The sequence below is a fragment of the Penicillium canescens genome (assembly GCF_028828765.1).
Source record: "Penicillium canescens strain IBT 15451 chromosome Unknown utg000003l_segment0_segment0, whole genome shotgun sequence".
Classification (NCBI taxonomy): Eukaryota; Fungi; Ascomycota; class Eurotiomycetes; order Eurotiales; family Aspergillaceae; genus Penicillium; species Penicillium canescens.
Window position 1 is genome coordinate 1,877,114 of NW_026703965.1, and position 21,928 is coordinate 1,899,041.

Genomic DNA, 21,928 nt, shown 5'->3' on the forward strand with positions numbered 1-21,928 from the left:
GCAATTAATAAATCTCTGCTATCAAAAATTTGCTCAGTAGGGGGCTCCATTTCTGAAAAATCCGAGAGGCAGAGATTTGAGGAGCTAAGAAAAGAGGGAGGCGAGAGCTGGGGATTTATACGTTTAATATACTATACTATGGTATGACATTTAGAATGATGTTGCTGTGGTAATTCCAATACAATCACATGACGTTTTCAATTACCTAATCATGGATATTACATAATTAGGAGTGTCCGGAACAAAAGTGGGAGTGTCCCTATCAATTCCCCTCAAGTAAGGCTAAAAGGTAGGGAAGAAGAAATGCAAAGGTTGTAGAACCGCGTATACTGGAACGAGAATTGATGCAGTAAAACACAATTAGTTTTGAAGAGCTGTGATTTACATTGATATATTCAGATTCGTTGCCCAATCGCAAAATGGAAGTATACAGACAGATGCGTGCATGCAAGAGAGAGGAGGTGGCAGAAACAAAACACGGGTTTCCCATACATCTTCGCTCTCCCACACCACTCAACATATTACCAGACACAGAAATGTCCTCCCACGACGAGATATTCTCCGACGAATCAAGCTTCTACGGCAAGCTCTCGCCATGGCAGCCTAACAAAACCCCCTAAGCTAATCTCCATCTAGGCGACGAAGACACAAAGATCCAGCTAGAAAAAGCATGTGCAGCATTTGACCCAGAACCATTCTGGGCGCACATCCATCAAAACCTCCCGTCAACGCGACAGCATAATGCACGCGCACCAACTCAGCCTGCAAAGGCTTCCTCATCTGATGTCAGCATGAAAGATGCATCGCCATCACCCACCACACTACCGCAAGACCGTCGCGGCAAAACAGAGCCAGTAGAGTCATTCCTGTCCCGTCTTCCGCCGTCAAAGTTGAGTGCACATGATGCAGACTTTATCTGGACGTGGAACCCAGCAGGATCGCGCAAGAATGGCGGGGATGTTGCTTCTTTCACCAGGAAAGGGTATGAGCTTCTCAATGCGTACGAAGAGGAAAGTACACGACTCCGGCAGCTTCATGATGCTTCAGGTGCGAGAACTACTGCTGGCTTGACTCGTAAGCTGAATCCTCTGCGTCAGGAACTGGAGAAGGCGATCCTCGCTCTGGCGCGGGAGACTGATGTTACTATGGGGAAGTGGATGCTGTTCCCGTCGGTTGATCATGTCGATGAAATCTGGGGTGCAGTGGTTAGGGCCACGGAGCAGGGGCAGCTGGGTGATGCGGCCAAAGTTGCTACGGATGATGGTTCTGGACAGACGCGTCTTGTTTGCATTTATACGGCTGACTTTGCGGACGAGAAGGATGTTAAGCGCGTGTTGTGCAAATTGGTTGATATGGATCTTGTTGGGAAGGGGAATCGGGGCATTTATTACAAGTCCGACGCCTACACTCATCTCAATATCAATTCGAAAAATGAGTATGGGCTGAAGGCGAGCATGTACTCGAGCCGGGATGTTCTTGCTTGGAAGTAGGTGAACGGAATTGGCTGGAAATTATGTATGACTTAATGAGATTATGCTTTATGATTGATATTTTGAATGCAGTGGGTATCTTTGAACAATGCGTCTTTATGTAACGCCCGATGGATCGGTGGTCTCTGCCACCGGAAAGTAGGCTATGCGCCAAAGCGATCCCGAGGCCGGGGCAGTAGCCATTTCTGTAAACGCAGGCCTCAAAGCGGGTATCCTTTGGCCATATCATGAGAAGATGAAATCATCAGTAATCATGCAGGTTCCAAGGATGAGCGGGCTCATTCGGTAAACTCCAAACCCGCATCGGTGGGAGTGGGAAGAGCGCCAACCGCTTGAATGGTGTTGATGAAAGGCACAAAGAGGCTTTCAATCGTCATTGCCTTCCTGGCTCATCACTTTTTTACACGATTCCCGGACCTCAGCAACGCCCTTAACCTCACCCCAAGCGTCAAGCAAGTGCTGAATCTCCTTCCAGTCTTTCTCCGCATCCTCCCGCCTATCCTCCGCCACGAGCTTCTCCAGTCTCAGGGGTGCAGCAAGCACCCATCGGACAGTATCCTTCTCATTCTTCAATCCAGAAGCTCCGTCTTCCGTCTTGGCCTCTTTCATTCGCCGCCGCTGCTCCTCCCCTTCCTTGATAAGTCCGCCAGCGGTCTCAGCAACGAACGCAATTGCCGGACCCAAGGTCTTTGTCATAGTCAAGGGAGCACCACGTTCATCCATACTGCGTCGCATCTTGCCAATGGTCTCCACAGCACGGATTAACTTCGAATAATTATCGTAGACGAGTGCTTTCCGTTCTCCGTCGAGAGTCCGGATATCTCCAACAAGCGTATTCTCCGCCTTGAGCACCGTAGATAGAGTCGACGTAGAAAGGAGATGCTCGACATAGCGATGCGGGTCGAAGTCCGCACTGTCAAGCTCAGTCCCCGAAGCCAAAGCGGACGGGTTGGATATATTCCCGGCATCGGTGGTTCGGGGAACGCTGCGCGAGCGAGACGCATCCCTAGAGGCAGATTGATCCGCACCGGGCGGTTTGAGGTTATAGTAATCACGGAGGGCACTGCGATTCCGCCGAGGGTTGAATGAGGGGGAGAGAGCTCGTGCAGTGGACGGGGTAAAAGCGGCGCTGAGCCCGCCGCTGACGTTGGTATTCAAGCCATCGAGAGAGGGGCGGGACGACGGCGGCCCTGGAGAAGGGGCTCGTGAAGAGGCAATCGATGGGCGCGGAGAGGATAGAGTCGACATGGTGTTTGAGGAGGAAAGAGAGCGACGGGCCACCGGCCACCTCGACGGCTTTAAGCGGTGGTCTGTGCTGTTGTCGCGTTGAAGAGCTTCCCCGAACTTTTGTTTCTCTTTCCACATTGTGCAACATCCATGCTCATGGAGACTTCCACTCCATCATGGCTAGTTCCGATCAGATCGCCGCTCAGATATTGAGCACCAAGTCACTCTCTGTGTCTCCAACCTGGCTCAATGCCTTCCTATCCTCCGGCACCGCACCACGCAATGTTCCCGCCTCGGCTCTCGCGAAGACAGCTACTTTCCGTCTTCTAGCTTCTGATATCAGAGAGTCGCTCTCTAAGCACCGGTCTTGTGTTCTACCCACCAACGTCACCAACCCAAATGTCCAAGAACTACGCCTCCACGGCCCTATCCCGGTACAGGTCCTAGACATCGAAGACATCGGCACGAGTCTGTGGAGCCAGATCGAAGCTATTGAGCGTGTCGAGCGAGGAGAGGCTATCCGTGGCCGTGAGATTGTGCGCACTATCGCTGTTGGCGAGGACCCGGAGGTGTCGGAGAACAATCGCTCGAATAACAACAATGCTGTTGCATCAGGCAATAGTGGTTCTGGCCCACACCGTTTGATGATTCAGGACGCAGCTGGAACTGTGGCTATCGGAGTTGAGATGCAGCGGATTGAGGGGATCGCTCTGGAAAAGCTTGCTATTGGGGCGAAGCTATTACTTCGGAATCCTACTGTTGCTCGCGGTATGGTGCTGCTCACTCCTGGGTCTGTTACTGTGCTCGGCGGCAAGATCGAGGCTTTGGATAAGTCCTGGAGAGAAGGGAGGAAGGCAAGGCTATTGGAGAAGACTTCTTGTCTGGAAGGATGAGGATTTACGAATGGAGCATTAGGCGCAAAGTGGTGATACCCTCATTGGTTTAATAATGGTTATCTGTTTTTTCCTTTCTTTTTTATTCTTTGTGTTCGTACTATTCATCCGTACACCCCTGCCCATGGCAGCATCCTGATATCAGGATAATCTCTGATACCTAACTAGGCAGTCAAGTTAGATACACTGTGGTTCAACTCCTCCCATCCATTGCACTTCCACGGCGCAACCATGATAGCACGGAGAGCGTCACTGGTCTTACCAGTCTGTGCATATGCATCACTGAGATCTGCAGCTTCGAGGTTGCTGTAAGGGGGTACGTTCTTCAGCGCACGATCGAGAGCCATGTCTGCTGGATAGGCAGATTGCGATGCTGAAGACAGCTCCATCCATCCTGCAGGCTGGCTTGGGGATATCATAACTGCAGCAGTAGCCTCTCCAATACGTCTCGTATCTTCCGGAAGTGCAGCAGTATCCGTGAATCCCATCGCTGAGATTGCGGCGAGGAGTTTGATCAGTTTAGCTTGGTCATGAATATCGACGCCGTCGCGTGTGATCATGCTGTGAAGATCTGACTCCACGGCCTCGATTGCGTCCCTATCCGCGTCTAGAAGAGCAACCGTACCAAGAAGACTGACTGCTCCGATGTGATCGGGGTACTTCTCAACACAGTCAAATAGCTGCTCCCGGGCAACAGCTCGGTCCTCTTCGCCACCCTTGGCCCACAGGACCTGGGCAAGAAGGCAGACCACATCTGGGGCATTGTCTGCCTCCTCGAGAGCGTCGCGGAACATATCAATGGCATGGTCCATGGAGTTTGTGTAGTAGAATGCGAGACCAGCGGTCAGATGGGCGGATAGACGGAGCTTCTTGCACGCTTCGGGATCAAAGTTCTCTGCATCTTCCTCTCCGGAGAGAGTAATGGCAAGCTCGGCCTTTTCGGCAGCTTCCTTGTATGAGTGGCTTGCGAGCAGAACACGTGCCAGGTCTGCATTTGCCTGGGCGAACTTAGAAAGAGAGGCGGGGGACTCGGTCTCTTCAAATTCGGTCTCCATGCCTGAGCAAACAGCTTGCAGGCTGATCTCAGCATCTGTGACCTCGCCCATTCTCTCTGCAAGCAGAGCAGATAGGTGAACAAATGGCAGGTCAGTCGGATTCTGGATGCAGAGCTGGTGTAGAGCAAAAAATGGCTGGATGAGATGAGACACCTCGTTGGATGCGGAGGGGTCAGAAAGAAGATGATCGAAAAGGTTCAAGGTGTATTGGCGCTTGGGAATAGTAGTCGACGAGTTTGAAATATCAAAAGCATGCTCGAAAAGGCCTCTGGCCTCCTTGGTTTCACCAACGAGCATTGCAAGCAACCCTTGGCCAACCCAAGCCTGTGCATAGTCTGGGTCGGTAGATTGTGCCCGCGTAAAGACGTCATTGGCAAGTTGGACATCATTTTGTAGGAGATAGAGCGCTCCTAAGTTGGTCCAGACTTGAGCGTTGCGATCGTTCAGATGTAAGCTTCTGACAAACGCATGCTGCGCTACCTTTGGGCTCATGCTTGTGGTGACAACACCCAGGGCATTCCAGAATTCAGCATTGCCGGCCTCCAGTTCAATTGCTCTCTTGAAGCATCGCATGGCAGCTTTCAAGAACTTGCGTGGCTTCTTGCCCTTCTTGCTAGAATCCGACTGCACGCTGCGGTATGCAAGATACTCGGCCCAGCCAAGATTGTACCATCCGACTGCCTGGGCATGCAAATCATTCACAGAAACGTGAAGTGCACGCTTGTATGCAAGAATGGACATGTTAATATAGAAATCAAATGTGGTCGGGTCTTGATTTACACTGGACTCGAGCCAATCCTTACCCACGCCATCAATGTCAGTCATGAGGTCAAGGGCCATAGAGTCAAGATTGACGGCAAGTAAAGCCTTGCAGTCAGAGGGCGACAATTTCTCGAGCTTGGATTTCATGTAGAAGAAGTTGGAGCAGGCATCGCCGACGGCCTTCCAAAGGTTGAAAATATCACTCTGAATTGGTGCAAGCGAGCTAGCCACTTGGATGGCTTTGCATGAAAGCTCGGCGGCGTCATTGAATATACCCAAGCCCAAACTTTTCAGGGAACTCTCTGTGAGGGTCTGAAGCAGCGCGATGGTTACACCGACGTCACCAGGCCGGGAGATAAGGACGTGTTCGTAGCTAGCAATTGCATCATCAAACTCGCCGAGCTCCCGTTTAACATTTGCAAGCATGTATCGCGCAAACCAGACATGCTCCTTATCTTCGTCTGAAAGATCTGCCTCCAATGTCTTCGCATGCTCGAACGCTTTGGTAGCGGCAACATACCGACCAGAGTGGTGGTAGCTCTCTGCGAGTCCAACCCAACAATGGTAATCATTTGGTGACAGTCGAAGCGCTGCCTGGAATGAAGGAATACTTTTGGCATACTGCTGTTTGTTGATCTGCACCGATCCCAGAGCCGCGTATGGCCAGCTGTATCCCCGGCGCTTTGATCCAGGGGCAGGCTTGGCCTTGCCGGAGTCATCCACGCGTTGTGCGACCGCTTCAACAAGATCCCACTCTTTCGAGTCAGCAAAGCCCTTTGCAAGCCGCTCGGCGGCTTCGATCTCAGATGTGGACAATTCAAACGCTTTGTGGAAGCACCGACGTGCTCGGTTCTTGTCCTTCTTGTAGTCGGCATAGTAGAAACCTAGCAGGGTGTAGGCAGGTGCGAAATTCATGTTCGCTTGAATAGAGGCAAAGAGGTTGGCGTAGGCACCTGTACGGTCCTTTCGTGCAGCTGGAGATGGGTCGAGTTCCCACTGACAATATCCAATGCGGTATAAGAGATCGGATGCAAACTCTCTGTTCCCGGGCTGAGCTTCCCTCAAATCTTCAAGAGTAGCCGACAGACTTTCCAGCCCAGACTGGAGGTCACCGTTCAGAGCCATGCACCATGCAAGCTCTCCGCGAATCTTGATGTTGGATGTGTCTCGTGCAAGCGCACGCTGCAAGAAGCTAACCGCCGCTCCATAGTCCTGGTCTTCTTTCAGAATCAGACCAATGCCAAGTAGGCAGATGGAGGAGGTTGGCTTTCTTTGTAGTATTTCCTCGAAAATGGCCTTTGCTTCGGGGTGGTGTCGGGGTGATTGATAGTGGATCAAAGAATTGGCAAGTGCAATGTTCAAGAAATCAGTGATGTTGGGGAGTTTGATCCCACTGTACCGGATCAAGTCCTTGACATTTAACAAACCCTTGCGAGCGACATCAACAACACTCTCGTATTCCTCCAGGGTGAGGTACAAATTGGCCAGGATACGGTGAGCAAGGATGGAAGATCGAGCAGATTCCAAACCACCGGCCATAAGAATGAGACGCTCTTGTTCGCTGGATATAGTTTCGCCATCTTCGCCATCTAGCGAAGAGACCATCTTCTCTTCGGTCTCAGCATCCGCCGAGGGATCTTTGGGGAAGGGAGAAAGTTCGCTGGCCAGGAATCCCTTCAAAACCTTGGAAAGTCCAGAGTCGGGGAAGAACTCCACGAATTCGCGTAGGTGTCCGACATCGTACTGAGAGAACTCAATGTCCTGCCACTCCAGGAAGACTTTCCATGCCGGTTCGAATGGGTGTTTGATGATCACCATGTCATGTGCCGCCTTGAAGACTGCTTTTCTTTTCGCATCTTTCGCCTTCGGCGGGAGGAAACCAAGTTCATCACACGCACGCATAAAGAGCTTCTCCTCGTATTCACGTCGGACGGCGTCATCATTGGTCCAGTCAATCAAACCTTGATAAAGTTGTTCCAACCCGCTCTTTTTGTATGCCTCCCGCTTGACTTCTTGAGTCACTTCGTCAACCCGAGCTCCGAGACGTGTTCTGCGTTCTCCAATCTCACGATTGATGAATTCCTTCTCATCGCTCTCAGTTACTTCGATTAAGCGCTTATAGGTGTGTGACGGATGCGGCAATCGGCCTTCGAGGAAGTCGTACAACGGCGAGCTTGGCAATTGCAGCTCCAATGCATCTCTTACTTGAGATTTCGAGCCCTGGTTCTTGGCCACTCTCAAGTATTTGTTGACCAGATCCTGGCAGCGTTCCTTCTCGTCACTGGGATTCATCAGCGACATATCTCTCATATCGCATCAGCCAATGGGTCCACAAGCATACCTGTCTTCCAATATCTTTCCTAGTCGAATGACCACATCGCGAAATGAGTCAAGTTGGCTGGCGCCCAGTCTACCGTACAGAGAGACCAATCCCTGCCACGCGGTTCGGTCGTCGCTCTTGATGCGAGCCGCAGCATAATATGCGCCTTCAGATTCCTCGATTTTGTTCAATTTGTCGTTTGCGAGTCCGAGAAAGACGAATCTGCAGAGGAAAACACAGCCAGTCAGTCGAGTTCCATGGAAGATGTGGTGGATCATACGCGTGGTAATTCTTGGGGTCCCGCTTGACAAGATCATTTGCCTTATCCGCAGCATCTTGGAAGTCCTTTGCATCCAAAGCTGTTCGCACAGCTTTCAGCGCCGCTTTGCTCGACATGGCTGTATGTGCATGAGCGGGGAGAAACTGGTGTGGTGGAGAAAGGCGGTCGATCGGTTAGCTTCGATACGTCACTTATCGTTATCGGGCTCTCACCTCTTCTCCCGAGACACAACTGCTTTGATCTCTGAGACTCGTATTTTGTTATTCCTTGAGCAGATTGCTCATCTGAAACGCAGTGGTATTGCTCTGAATATCTCGGGCAGCTGATCGGCACCCGTGGTCGTGGCAGAGAGCTATTGCGCTGCTATCAGGCTTCTGGGGAAAGCTAAGCTGTCGGGGGAAATCAAGGGCAACGACAGAGTCAAAGTCTCCGTGAGATTTTTAGGGTGCTAGCGTTGGGAGCCGCGGTCTTGAGAGGTCCTCCTCTTTACCATCTATCCTGACTCGTCGACACATGTCGATATCGCTGCCTAAAACTCACCCCGAAACGAACATGGCACCCCTAAGCCTCCGTGTCGATGGCCAGACTTTCCGAGACACTCAGAACCGAGAAATTACCCTGAGAGGAATAAACGTTGCGGGTGATGCCAAATATCCCAAAACACCCGACATTCCTACATACATCTCTGACAAGTTCTTTGACGCGGACGATGTCTCATTTGTCGGACGTCCATTCCCACTGGAAGATGCCCACGTCCACTTCAAGAGACTGCGGAAATGGGGCTACAATACTATAAGATACATCTTTACCTGGGAGGCTATTGAGCATGCTGGACCGGGCATTTACGACCAAGAGTGGGTTGCTTTCACTATTGAGGTGCTGCGCATAGCCAAAGAATATGAGTTCTTTGTCTTTATGGACCCTCATCAGGATGTAGTAAGTTGTAATGTCTGAAAAGGCACGCATTTATACTGAAATCTTTTAGTGGTCTCGTTTCTCAGGAGGGTCTGGAGCACCGATGTGGACGCTCTATGCTGCAGGACTAAATCCTAAGGCTTTCAAAGCCACAGAAGCGGCGTTAGTCCAAAACACCTACGATGTTCCAGCAGAGTTTCCAAAGATGATTTGGAGCACAAATTACACTCGATTGGTTTGCCAGACCATGTTCACCTTGTTTTGGGCAGGCCGAGACTTTGCGCCCAAAGCCATCATTGATGGAATGAATATTCAAGATTATCTACAAAGTCATTTTATTCATGCATGCGCATACTTGGCCCAAAAAATTCATGAAGCGGGTGATCTTGAGGGTGAGGTGATCATCGGATGGGAAAGCCTGAATGAACCTCATCGCGGTATTATTGGAGTGCAGGACATTTCAGTCATCCCAGCCGAGCAGCAACTTCAGCTGGGAACATCACCAACACCATTCCAGGCAATCCTCACCGGCTCAGGTCGTGCGTGTGAGCAGGCAACATGGGCCTTTGGAGGCTTCGGTCCACATAAGACTGGCACAGAACTCGTGGACCCGGCAGGTGAAATTGCCTGGTTACCAGCTGACCACAATGATAGCAAATATGGCTGGCAACGAGACCCGGGATGGAAACTCGGGCAATGTATCTGGGCTCAACATGGAGTTTGGGACCCATCAACCGACACACTCTTGCAGAAGGACTATTTCTCAAAGAACCCTCAGACTGGTGAACACCTTGATTATGAGAAGTTTACGAACTCATACTTCCTGAATCATTATCGGAACTACAAGAATGCCATTCGAGGTATCTGGTCTGACGCGATCATGTTTTGCCAACCGCCTGTTATGGAGGTGCCGCCTGATGTGAAGGGCACTGCTGACGACGACCCTAACATGGTCCACGCCGTCCATTACTATGATGGACTAACTCTTCTGACAAAACATTGGTGAGAGCTTGCCAATTGATTGAACAACATATCAGTTTCACTGACTGTAGCAGGAACCGGCTTTACAATGTGGATGTCATTGGCGTACTTCGAGGCAAATATTATACCCCGGCCTTTGCAGTTAAGATTGGCGAGACAGCCATCCGAAACTGTCTCCGTGACCAGCTGAAGTTCCTCCGCGATGAAAGTCTGAATTACATGGGTATCCATCCACTGGTATTCACAGAAATCGGAATTCCCTATGATATGGACGACAAATATGCATACAAAACTGGTGACTACAGTAGCCAGAGCAGTGCCATGGATGCAAATCATTTTGCGCTCGAGGGCAGTGCCTCTAACGGTTTTACTTTGTGGGTATACGTCACACAGGTAACGTATCTCGGCCCCGGTTGAACGAAGATGCATGACGCTCACACAATATAGAATGACCATGAATGGGGTGATCAATGGAACGGGGAGGATCTCTCTATCTTTTCCCGCGACGACTTGGAATTGCCCGCAGGAACCACTTCTCGGTCTCTCGATCCCCATTCTCCAGCCTACTCTGAAAGCCATAACAATGGAGAAGATCGGGAGGTCGGGCCTCGTAATTTGAAAGGCGCTCTAGCAACACCTTCAATCACCAGCGACGTGTCTCAGCCTTCCGTACGGGAAGTTAAAGGTTATCGAGCCGCAGAGGCCTACCTCCGCCCTAGTCCAACCTACGTGAGCGGACGATTGGATGCTCATGTCTTTGACTTGAAGAATTGCACGTTCACTATGTCATTAACAGCCAAGGGGCCTACCACAGCCCATGCTCCCACGGAGATATATCTCCCCGAGTTCCATTTCCCAGAGACCAATCTTGCGGTTACCGTGAGTGGTGGCAAGTGGGACATTGATGTGCAAGAGATTCAATCAGTCAAACTCCAGCGTCTCCGGTGGTGGCATGCAGAAGGGGAACAAGATATCATGATTAAAGGTATCAAGCGGAAGCCGGGGAGTTCGCTAACCCGGGTGAAGATGTTACCTATCTGGAGCAATGCCAGAAGGGAGACTGCGTAATTATGTGATGTTGCTATTTTGGAATTGAGCTTTTCTATCTGATACTTCGCCTCTTTGCGTGCCATATGGAATTTGATTGCTTAAATTGTTCGCTCTCGGAGAGTAGCTCCCGTATATCGTTCCGTATAGTAGATAAGATAAACAACGTAATGAGGGGCAAAACAACATAATAAATGTTTATGAGGCTTATCTAAATTTCAATTCTTTCTTCAAAAATTTCATGACCGCGAAGAACCGTGAAAGGAAAGACAACGCGTGGAGCATAGGTGAGCGGTGTGACATTGTTGACCAGGGAAAATTCTCAACCCGACAAGTCCCCCGATTACTTCCTGCACTTGCTATTTAGCCTCCACCAACCCCCCGTGCATTACTACAAAAGTACCGATCCATACAAGATCCGACATCCCCAACTTCCAACCCGGTCCCTTCCCGGAAAGAGCGAGTGGCGTGTTTAGATGGCCGTTGCGGTGTCCGACTGCTAACATAGGAACGGCCATCCATTGTGACCTTAACATGAGTGTTGGACTGTGACACGAGATTGAAACGTATTGACACCTTCTTCTTCACCGAAACCTTCCGCGGCGCGTCAACAAAATGGCTGCGGAGGAGTTGTCGGAGGGCGGCATGACCGACATCATCCGTGCCCTGCAGCTCATTCACAACCCCACGTCGTCAAACGAACTCCGGAAAGAGGCCTCGCAATTTGTCGAAGCACTGAAGGAGACCGACGCCGCCGCGCGTAATGGCTTCCTGCTGGCCTCCCGCACCGAACACGAGCCTGTGGTCCGGTACTTCGGCCTCACCCTCCTGGACCATGTCCTTCGCCATATGTCCTTCACCACCTCCGACGAGGCTACGAGCTTGCGATCGATGATCCTACAACTCGCCGAACACGTCCGACCCGAAGACCCTGCCTACTTCCGCAACAAAATCCCCCAGCTGTGGGCCGAGGCTGCTAAGAAGAGCTGGGGCCTGGATTGGATAGACATGGATGCCGCGCTGGTTCAGTTCTGGGGTGCTTCTCTTGTGCACAAGGAGCTGGTACTCTCCGTTCTTGAGACTCTGTCTGAGGACGTCTTCTTCCGTGAGGACATTGTGTCGTCGCTGCGGGGTGGTGAGCTCAACCGGGCACTCGTTGAGATCTTCACCCCTGCGGGTATTGTCGATCAAATCACCTCGGACAAAGTCGCTCCTACAGTTCAGCGATGTGGAGAGGAAGGCTGGTTGGTCCGGATCTGCGAGTTCCTCGACAATTGCGTTCAAAATGTGTCGAGTTCGGAACAGGCCCGGGATGCGGCTGTGAAAGCGCTGGCAACTTTGAGATCTGCATTGTCATGGTCCATCTACAAAGCTGTTATCGCTTCTGGGGCCGTCTCTAGCATTTTCCGAGCTTTACCTTGTCAAGATGACCAAGTGCTTTTGGGAGCCATTGAAGCGCTCCATGCGCTGTACGGACGGAACAATATCGGCTGTGAGGAATCCCATGGCTTAATCTGTCTCATCTTTGAAACCGACTATCTTGTTGTTTTACAGAGACTGTATGAGTGGTCTGTTGTGGGCCCAGACGAGGTCGATGAGCCTAAATACCTGATCTCCAAGAAGCTCTCCGAGATGGTTTCTTACGTCGCTGGGTGCTTGGAAGACCAAAGATTCCTCAGAGATACCATGAACCGTTTGAATCTTCCTCCGTTCTTGCAATTCATGATCAACATCATGCAGCATCAAAGCTTGACAGTGTCCATACCTTGTCTCCATTTGTGGTCTAAGCTGTTATTGATTTCCAAGATCAGCAACATGGAATTTGTGCAGGAGCAGACACCCCAGTTTCTCAACATTTGTACCTCAAGACTGATCCGCTGGGAGTCTCTTCCTACCGATGCTGATGATCCCACGGTGCAGTTCCTGGTTGAGGACATTGACACGACACCAGAGAGGCATGCATTTGTTGGAAATTACCGACGCTATTGTTCTTCGATTATTGAGACGATTGCCTTGAAGAGACCCCAAGAGGCAGTGCGCGAAATTTTGGGCCGTGTGGATGGTAATTTGGACAACTTGTATAGTGGTGTCCAACCATTCAGCAGTGAGATTTTTCCATCCAGGGTACCGTCTCAGAGACTAACATTTATCTTGCAGTGGAAACTTTCAGCAAATCCTCTATTCCTCTCATGCGAGCCGATGCCCAATTCGCAGTTGTGGAGGCCGTTATCAAGGGCTACAACAAGTGGGTTTCAGCCCACGGAAAGGCGCCTCAACATGATGTAAGACAACGTGACTATGCTTCTTATACCCAGCCGCTAATACCATGAACAGGAGTCTCAGCGGATTGAATTGGAACATGCCGTGGAAAACTGGGCATCAAGCATGATGCAGAGATCTTATGAGGTATGTGACTCGGCAATACAAGGAATCGCGTCATGTATTTACGTTTACATTGTAGGATCCGGTGATGAAACAGAAAGTCATCAAATTGGTTGTCGATATTTCTTCAAAGGCTTTGGACAGTCATCCAGGCTTTGCCCTCAAGGTCCTGGAGCACATCCTTTTGACCCGTCTGCCAGATCGACCTGAGTATCCATTATACTCAGAGGCAATCAAGGAACTTCATGGACTTGCAAGCCATGAGCTTCGCCGCTTAGCTATGCGTTATTCCGACTACTTCGCTGTAAGCTAGGATCTATACCCTCAACTGTACAGGATTCATTCTAACAGTGCTCCTTACAGTCATTCTATGACTTGCTTGAGCCGAAGATCAGAGAAATCACGTTGGCCAACCGCGTGGATGATAAGTTGCAGATGGAACTTACATCCATTTTGCTCATCATCATGTAAGGATCTTTTCACCGCCCAGAGATGTTTCATGCTGACTTTCTAGGCAACGTGCAAACAATGTCGATGGTTACTTGCGTCAGAGCCGGCTTGCGTCTTTCCTGCAACCTATCAGGGAGGCATGGCAAGACGAGCAATTCCGTCAAAGCAGCTCATCATTTCCGGGATTTTGTAACATGCTTGGTCTGGAGAATGTTGGCCCATACATGCAATCCAAACAAGCACAAAAATTGGAAGATTGGTCATTGGTCGAATTGGATAACGAGGGAAAGGCCGTCCAAGAGGAGATGACCCGAAAGTTCCAGGTATGAGACGGATCCCTTCCTATGTTGGATCAGACTGACTCGTGCTATCTTAGTTGTTGCCATTGCGTGGCACCAAGACTATGCTTGCTGTTTCAACTGACCGACTGAAGAAAACTGCTCAAGCTTATGTGGTTGCTTGTGAGATGTGGCACGAACTGATTCCTCTGATCCTTCCGACTTTGCTTCAGCTCGTCAGGTAATTATAGGTGCAGCTAAATCCCTGTTTCCAAAGCTAACTTTATACATCTAGCCATGCTCACGCTTTCCACAATCCCGTCAATTGGAATATGGTCGAAGGCATGCAACCAGTTGTGGAACGTATCCTGACTGACCGATTTTGGCAAGCTGGTATCTCTAGCGGCAGTCGTGATGAGTTCTATGCCCGAATCACCTCATCCAAGTCCACATTGGAAGGATTTGCATCATCAGTTCGAGGCAAAGTTAGAGCGGTCCGCGAAGCATGCTACTCCATGCTGTTCAGCATGAGTAGGATGCGAGAGCACTTCTACGGATTCGCAGAACTCCCTGGCCCTCTAGCCGAGGCCTTGTTTGTTGACTCACCACATCTATCCTCTCATCAGTTTTCTGTTCTTCTGAACATCTCACGCTGTCTGATCGATGATTGCCCCGTGCGATTCCGCAGTCAATTCTTGCCTCCGATGCTTTCTACTCTATTCACCAACATCGACCGCAAAGTCACCACCGAATGGGAAATCATTGAACAGCGCAGGGACGGAATTTCGGACGGAGATCTCACCACCGAGATGAAGTCAGAAAGCGTCCTGCGCCAGTTAACATACTCTGCTGTGATCATGGTAGCCAGCCTATTCGATCCGCAAAGAGGCGGTAGGAAACCCCACGTTTTTCAAGGCTCGCAGTCATCAGTACACACAAAACTGACCGAATATGAACCATCAGATCCTGATGGGACTGAAACAGACCCCAGTGCACCTCAGCCTACCCCGGAGCTCTCTGACTCCATTCGCCATTTTGTACTCTCTTCCCCTGAGATATTTGAGCCCGTCATGCTCTTCTGTACCCACGCTCTTCGCATGCGCGATACTCGTTGCTGCAGTATCATTACTCGTGTCATCCGATCCATTCTTCAAGACTTTGCACCCCCAAACAACACACCTACTACCGCAACCATTCGTGAGTTCATTTGTACCGAGGTTCTCAAGGCTTGTATTACATCTGTACATGAATCCTACTTTGTCGACATGCAAAAAGACCTTGCTCAACTGATTGCATCCATCTGGGTCCTCTACGGCTTCTGCAGCGAGACCCCTCGCGCCGTTTTCTTGAGCTTGCCAGGAATCACCGAAGAGAAGGTTGCCCACACCGAAGCTACGCTCCACCGGTGCACTTCTCCACGTCAGCAGCGTGCATTGATTCTTGAGCTTCTCGAGCCACTGCGTGGTATCAGTGTCGCTGAACAAGGCAAGATTTTGGGCTCCCGCGAGGAGCGCCGTAAGGCTCGTTCGGCCTTGCAAGAGAGATACATGACCAATGAGATGGAGACTCAGCAGCAGAATCACCGTGTCGATATCAATGATGGTCCCGATCTTGGTGGCGTTGCTGACCTCTTTGGGTGAGCTCGACATTACTCGCTTTCAAATATGATGACGTCCACAATATCCAGTTCCAATAGACACCCTTGCAGCCGGTTTACAATCTCAAAGCCCAGCAGCCCTTCCCTTGTCCATCATTTGCTTTTTATTTGTTCATTTGCGTCGGTGCTTACCAAATATCCCCATCGTGAGCGAGCAGTGGCGCTTTGAGAAAGTAATATTATAGAAAAAAGAAATCCAGCCACGCTTCATCTATATTTCCCTTCCCCATTTCCAACTTGCTCACACTGCAGGGGATTCTGAAGTGCGATTTAGAATTGAACGAGTAAAAAACAACATATTGCAAAAGACTGAACTAAACCCTTCACTAGGCAAGTAATATCTACAATGTTTTCCCGAAAGAGACGGTTCACCCTCACTGCCATGAAGCTTGTCTATCACGACTAAAGAGGCCTAGTTCAGTCCGTATACCATGAAAGGTAAGGGGTCACCCAATCAAGCATTTCAAAACACCAGCATCATACAGAGTCAAAAGAAGATAGAGGGAAAGGAGCTTGGAGATCACTAAAAACCAATGACATTGTCAAACAGTCTATTGAGTGACACTGGCGGGGGTATAGGCGAAAGTAGGGCGGACAAAGCTGCAAAAAAGCAAAACAATATTAGCAAGAATCCGAGCAGCTGCATAGCACGCAGTAGAACTCCAATGGGAGCAACATACCGGTCAGAGTTGTAGACCTTGGCATCAGAGCCGAGGAGCTCGTTGGCGCGAGCCTGGTCGGCAAAGTGACGACGGACCTGGTCGCGGTCCTCCTCGGCCTGAAGGAGAGGAGTGATGTGCAGACGAGACCACATTTTCTCACGGGCGAGCTCACTACAATTCGAAAACAAGTCAGTCATGTGTTTCACGGGGTCGGGTTCCTGTCGGGGGGACAGCCTCGTTCCAATTGCGATTTCTCGGCACGATCGGAGCATGGGCAGGAGCCGGCACTTGGGGCTGAAACATACCGCTGCTCACGGGCACCGTGGAAGTACTTGTAGAATCCGTAGGCCATGATCATGTGCATGCCAATCATGTAGTAGACGGGCTTGAAGCCGCGGGCAGGGAGGTTCCGCTATAGAGGGAGAAGACGAATCTCATTAGTCCTGGTTTGCTTGTGCGCGCGCTGGGCCATTGAGATCCTGGGAGTGGGTTTGGATCGCATACCTTGTACTGGACTTGAGCGTAGCCCCCCGTTGGGGGCATATCCTGAGGCATGGTGGCGGGAATGAGCTGGTGGAGGGCTTGGAGGTGTCCGTTGAAGCCGCCGTGACAATTGAGGTTGGATTGGTAGCGTCACGTGACTGGTAACAGTAATGAGGGCTGTGGTGCACGTCATTGGCTGGCGGGTTCCGCGCTGCCTTTTTTCGCGATCTACTACTGACAGCCCACCTTTCGATTGTGATTGACTTGCGATTTGCACTTCCTGCGCGCTATGGAAGATCAAGATCGTCCTCGGAAACTACAAAAGCTCGGCCACAACGGTGATTCGACTCAGGCTGTCGGTCCTGCCATGACTGGAGCTGCAGAGGTGGCCGGCAAAGAGCCCAAGCCGGCGATTGAGAATGAACCCAACGATCTATCCGAGTTTATTGTTGGGAAATACGCCAATTCCGATGAGTCTTCACCCAAGGAGGGACTCAAGGTGGGCGCCGATAGTGCCCCTCCCAAGCTGTCAAAGAACCAAATGAAGAAGCTCCGCCGGCATGAAAATTATTTGGCAAAGCGCGACCTGCGCAAAGACCAAAGGAAAGAGAAAATTGCACAAAAGAAAGAACGCCGCCAAGCTCTGTTCGATGAGGCACGCGCGACAGGTGGCGAGGAAGCTGTCGAAAAACTACGCGAGACATTCCGATCTACGAAAGCCAAGCACACCAAATCCACGCTGATACCCTTGACATTCGTGATGGACTGCGGTTACGACGATCTGATGCTGCCAAAGGAGCGCATTTCTCTCGCATCCCAACTCACACGATCATACTCCGATAACAGCCGTGCACAATACCACGCACACTTGATGTGCTCATCATTCGACAAGCTACTCAAAGAACGATTCGACACCGTGCTATGGGCCCACAAGAACTGGAAGCGCATTCGTTTTATGCCTGAGGACTTTACACATGCCGCCGAGCTCGCCAAGGCACAGATGACGGGTCCGCGAGGAGGCAGCATTGTCGGTCCGTTCGCTGAACAACCCGATGCGAAGCCTGAGGACGGCGAGGTCATCTATCTCAGTAGTGATAGTGATAATACCTTGACTGAACTGAAGCCGTACAGCACATATATCATTGGCGCTCTGGTTGATAAGAACCGACACAAGGCCGTCTGCTACAAACAGGCTGTTGCGAAGGGCATCAAAACAGCCAAGTTGCCAATTGGCGAATACATTGAAATGTCTCACCGCTCTGTTCTGGCCACCAACCATGTTGTTGAGATTATGCTTAGGTGGCTGGAGTGTCGAGACTGGGGCGAGGCGTTCATGAAGGTCATCCCACAACGCAAGGGTGGAAGATTGAAGGGGAAGAACGGCGAAGAGGTGACTGAGGCTACTGCTGAAGAGGACGCTGAGAATGCAAATGATGAAGAAGATGCTGCAGAACAGATGAAACAGATTGAGGCCATGGAGGAAGCCAGTGAGGATGAAGGCGAAGAGAAGAAGTAGATACGGAGTCCATGAACTGACGTAAAATATAAAATACGATCTCGGGAAAGGTGTTGTACATATTCAAACCCACATTCAATGATTACAATGTTCCTTAAGGGAATGAGTACGGGCAGAATGAGCAAGCCATTTAAGGCCTAGAAAGCTGGGACTGAAGCACGACTTCAGATGTCTTGTCTAGAATGTGCCTCCAGTAAAGTCACACCAATACTTCCCTGCTGAAGAAAACATGTTGTTACCAATGTGCTGACAATCAGGAGCTACTTCACTCCAGATCTGAGCCCGAGAATCTACGTTCATTAGAAACAGCAAATAGAGATACTGTGTAGTCAGTGGTGTGAAACTGGTCTCGATGCTATAGATTATATTGTCTATAATAGTTTAGCGTTGGTGCCTTGGCGCCTGGATTATATAAGCCAGGAACCGCCACCGTCTATGACGGAGGCGAATTTCATTGTGATCTCAAGAACTTGTGTTTGCTCCCTCTATACCTCACTAAAGGCAGAAGAGCATCTTGTCTTGGATCTCTTTCTTTCCTTTGTGTTCTTTCTCTTTCATCTCCCTCGCTTCCCTCTCACCTGCCTCTTACATATTTCGGTTGTTTGGCAGCTGCCCCTCGCAACCATGTTTATGCTCCGCAACGGTAAGCAACGCGCTTTTCATGCCCCTCCAAACCCTCCTCTAAACCCCTCCATATTCGCGCATTCATTTGACGGGGTATTTTGAATAACTAGCTAATCTCTTGTTATTTGTAATTCAATAGTGAGCAAGTTTTTGTTCGGTGACGCTTCGAAAGAATCCATCATTGAAATCCCCCAGGGCGAGCTGTACCTAGTCCGCCCCCAGTCGCCCAAGGGTTATTCGGAGCTTATCTTCAAGGACGCTGTTGCAACAATCCGACGTACCGGTCAGGACTTCCAGTACCAGCTCGTGATTCAGAGGGCCTACGAGGAGGGCGAGGAAGAACTTGCGGACGACGACGGTGAACAAGGCGGCGGCGACAGCCTAGACAAGGACGAGAAGGTTTTCCTCCTCGACCAGAGCCTGCATTTCCGCTCCGAGCTTCGTGACAGCGGAGAGAAGATTTTGGCTTGGGATGATCTGAGCGGTGACCCCGGTGACCTTTTTGAATTCATCTGTGATCCTTCCGTTCCATCTGATAAGGTTGCCACCTTCGAACTTGCAGCTTTCCAGTGCCAGTACGAGCGTAAATTTCGCCGCAGCGCCCAGAAAGCCACCGAAGACGAGCTACAGGAATTCTCGTACAGCGAAGAGAAGCCCATTCCTTCTGCAAGCCCGGTTTCTTCCCCGACCACAAAGTCACACGTGCCGACGTCCGCGGATTCAGCTGCAGCTATGGCAAAGGACGTGGAATATGCCCAATCCAAGGGACAAATGAAGGCCCCTAGCTTTGAGGAAGAGACAACCACTGCCCCACCTTCTGCAGCCCACCCCGAGTCCAAAGAGATTCTTTGCAAAGAAACCGCCGAGTTACATTTGTTTGACTTCTCTACCGGGACCTTTGTTCAGCAAGAGTCTGAGGTGGTTGCCTCTGTCTCGGAAGTTGGGACTTGGCAGTACTGGCTTCAGATCACTGGCAAGGACAAAGAATGGCTCGGACAAGCCGTTGTGGCCGACATTAACCCTGTATTCAACTTTGAATATTTGTCCTTCATCTTCAATCACTACAGTGAAGATGGCTCGGCTTACTCATGGCTATTGCGTTTCAAGAACCAACCTTCGGAGGAACGGTTCCAGGAGGGGTTGATGCAGGCGCTTTGGGAACAGCTGAATGAAATGAAGTGGACCAAGGTCAAAGAGAATGACCGAGACTATGTGCTTGATGCTTTCCAGGATCTCACCATGGAGGATGCCGACGCTGTACCTGAGGCGGAAGAAGAAGAAGAAGAAGCCGAAGAAGAGGAAGACAATGATAAGGATGATGCTCAACGCAGTGAACATTATGATAGCGACGAAGAGGAGGAAGATGTGGTGACTCGCGATGCTGATGGTAACGTGAACTCCCAATTGGCGGTTGGATACAAGCACGATCGGTCTTTTGTTGTTCGCGGTTCCAAGATCGGCGTCTTCAAGCACACTCCTCACAACAACCTCGAGTTTTCCACGACCATTTCGAAGGTTGAGACCCCCAAGGGTGGTCTCTTCAGTCCCAAGAAGGTCATGCTTCACGCCGAAGACCAGAACATGATTCTCCAGAATGGCGATGATCCCAACTCTTTGTACAAGATGGATCTGGAGTATGGCAAGATCGTTGACGAATGGAAGGTTCATGATGACATTGCCGTGGAGACATTCGCCCCCGAGAACGTGAGTACCACCATCCCACAAATCCATGGCATTGTATACTGATAAGTCTCTTAGAAATTCGCCCAAATGACTGCTGCTCAGCCATTCGTTGGTGTCTCCAAGAATGCGCTCTACCGAATCGACCCTCGTCTTTCGGGTAACAAGCTCGTCGATTCCGACCTGAAGCAATACGCCAGCAAGAACGACTTCTCGGCTATGGCCACAACTGAGAAGGGTTACCTCGCTGTTGCGTCGAACAAGGGTGATATCCGCATGTTCGACCGTCTTGGAATCAACGCCAAGACACACATTCCTGCTCTCGGCGAGCCCATCATTGGTCTTGATGTGTCTGCCGACGGACGCTGGGTGCTGGCAACTTGTCGCACTTACCTGCTTCTGATTGATTCATTGCAGAAGGAGGGTAAGAATGAGGGCAAACTCGGATTTGAGCGTGCTTTCGCCAAGGATTCGAAGCCTCAGCCCCGCCGCCTGGGTCTGCAGCCCGCACACGTCGCCCAGTTCCAGCACGAAACCAAGCAGCCTCTGTCGTTCACCCCAGCCCGCTTCAATACCGGTATCGACTCTACTGAAACATCCATCATCACCGCCACTGGTCCCTTTATCATCACTTGGAACATGAAGAAGGTTGTTGCAGGCCGCAAGGATCCATACACCATCAAGCGCTATGGCGAGAATGTCATGGCCGACAACTTCAGATTCGGTTCCGACAAGAACGTCATCGTCGCCCTGCCAAACGAGGTCAACATGGTTGCCAAGCGTACCTTCCAGAAACCTACCCGTGAGTCCATTGCTGGCCCTGCTACGCCTAAGCGTGGACGCGGCTGGGGCAGTCACCTTGGCAGAGACGACATTGTCAACTCCCCCTACTAGTCTTGACCCTCTTATCTCACGGGCTACTGAATTTCTTTCTATTGTTGTACCACTACCCATACCCCATGATGTTTTATGTTTAACCTTTTCCTTGTGATTTTGTTCTCCTTCTACGGAATCAACCCTACTTTCGGTTCTCCCCTTAATGAATTCCTTGGGTCAAGAACCCCGTTGCTCTTCTTCCCTATGTCTCGCATGCCATTCTTAGGAACATCAAGTTTAAACCGAGAACTGGTGACCAGATCAGACTGAGATTTCGTTTTGCTTAGATAAGTAGATAGTTCAAATAATTCACTTAATGAAATAAAGCAACACTAGCAACTTCTAGAGCC

General features: G+C 50.4%; 9 protein-coding genes across 9 annotated transcripts; 6 read left to right on the forward strand and 3 right to left on the reverse strand.

Annotated features, from left to right (window-relative positions):
* Positions 1–536: 536 nt before the first annotated feature.
* N7446_004153 (DUF1917 domain-containing protein) lies at positions 537–1,490 on the forward strand (the record flags this gene model as incomplete). The annotated part of the gene is made up of 2 exons (XM_058512902.1): positions 537–582; positions 637–1,490. 2 exons carry the CDS (start codon positions 537–539, stop codon positions 1,488–1,490), a joined length of 900 nt encoding a protein of 299 aa, XP_058374231.1.
* A 366-nt stretch (positions 1,491–1,856) lies between these two features.
* On the reverse strand, positions 1,857–2,738 carry N7446_004154 (COG1/VPS51 family protein; the record flags this gene model as incomplete). The annotated part of the gene is made up of 1 exon (XM_058512903.1): positions 1,857–2,738. The coding sequence occupies one exon, from the start codon at positions 2,736–2,738 to the stop codon at positions 1,857–1,859; it is 882 nt and encodes a 293-aa protein (XP_058374232.1).
* N7446_004155 (OB fold domain-containing protein) lies at positions 2,711–3,610 on the forward strand (the record flags this gene model as incomplete). Its single annotated transcript, XM_058512904.1, has 1 exon — positions 2,711–3,610. The coding sequence occupies one exon, from the start codon at positions 2,711–2,713 to the stop codon at positions 3,608–3,610; it is 900 nt and encodes a 299-aa protein (XP_058374233.1).
* Positions 3,611–3,774: 164 nt separating this feature from the next.
* Positions 3,775–8,143, reverse strand: N7446_004156 (SKI complex subunit tetratricopeptide repeat protein SKI3; the record flags this gene model as incomplete). Its single annotated transcript, XM_058512905.1, has 3 exons — positions 3,775–7,708; positions 7,769–7,969; positions 8,028–8,143. 3 exons carry the CDS (start codon positions 8,141–8,143, stop codon positions 3,775–3,777), a joined length of 4,251 nt encoding a protein of 1,416 aa, XP_058374234.1.
* Positions 8,144–8,540: 397 nt separating this feature from the next.
* N7446_004157 (sterylglucosidase 1) lies at positions 8,541–10,991 on the forward strand (the record flags this gene model as incomplete). Its single annotated transcript, XM_058512906.1, has 4 exons — positions 8,541–8,963; positions 9,013–9,944; positions 9,995–10,316; positions 10,371–10,991. The coding sequence occupies 4 exons, from the start codon at positions 8,541–8,543 to the stop codon at positions 10,989–10,991; spliced, it is 2,298 nt and encodes a 765-aa protein (XP_058374235.1).
* Positions 10,992–11,585: 594 nt separating this feature from the next.
* Positions 11,586–15,720, forward strand: N7446_004158 (karyopherin MSN5; the record flags this gene model as incomplete). The annotated part of the gene is made up of 9 exons (XM_058512907.1): positions 11,586–13,074; positions 13,128–13,252; positions 13,305–13,376; positions 13,432–13,656; positions 13,716–13,819; positions 13,867–14,125; positions 14,179–14,321; positions 14,376–14,971; positions 15,044–15,720. The coding sequence occupies 9 exons, from the start codon at positions 11,586–11,588 to the stop codon at positions 15,718–15,720; spliced, it is 3,690 nt and encodes a 1,229-aa protein (XP_058374236.1).
* Positions 15,721–16,158: 438 nt separating this feature from the next.
* N7446_004159 (putative NADH-ubiquinone oxidoreductase subunit GRIM-19) lies at positions 16,159–16,987 on the reverse strand. The gene is made up of 4 exons (XM_058512908.1): positions 16,904–16,987; positions 16,705–16,811; positions 16,418–16,570; positions 16,159–16,337 (listed from the first exon to the last, which is right to left on the reverse strand). The coding sequence occupies exons 1-4, from the start codon at positions 16,952–16,954 to the stop codon at positions 16,289–16,291; spliced, it is 360 nt and encodes a 119-aa protein (XP_058374237.1). The 5' UTR covers positions 16,955–16,987; the 3' UTR covers positions 16,159–16,288.
* Positions 16,988–17,171: 184 nt separating this feature from the next.
* On the forward strand, positions 17,172–18,398 carry trm10 (tRNA (guanine(9)-N(1))-methyltransferase; the record flags this gene model as incomplete). The annotated part of the gene is made up of 1 exon (XM_058512909.1): positions 17,172–18,398. The coding sequence occupies one exon, from the start codon at positions 17,172–17,174 to the stop codon at positions 18,396–18,398; it is 1,227 nt and encodes a 408-aa protein (XP_058374238.1).
* Positions 18,399–19,022: 624 nt separating this feature from the next.
* Positions 19,023–21,596, forward strand: N7446_004161 (uncharacterized protein; the record flags this gene model as incomplete). Its single annotated transcript, XM_058512910.1, has 3 exons — positions 19,023–19,041; positions 19,162–20,726; positions 20,781–21,596. 3 exons carry the CDS (start codon positions 19,023–19,025, stop codon positions 21,594–21,596), a joined length of 2,400 nt encoding a protein of 799 aa, XP_058374239.1.
* Between the last annotated feature and the right edge of the window lie 332 nt (positions 21,597–21,928).

Bases quoted from the DNA above. Each gene is read 5' to 3' on its own strand.
- N7446_004159 (XM_058512908.1), bottom strand. From the start codon at position 16,954: ATGCCTCAGGATATGCCCCCAACGGGGGGCTACGCTCAAGTCCAGTAC. The intron at 16,812-16,903 runs GTATGCGATCCA...CTCCCTCTATAG, and splicing joins ACGCTCAAGTCCAGTACAAG to CGGAACCTCCCTGCCCGCGG. The intron at 16,571-16,704 runs GTATGTTTCAGC...TTCGAATTGTAG, and splicing joins CACGGTGCCCGTGAGCAGCG to TGAGCTCGCCCGTGAGAAAA.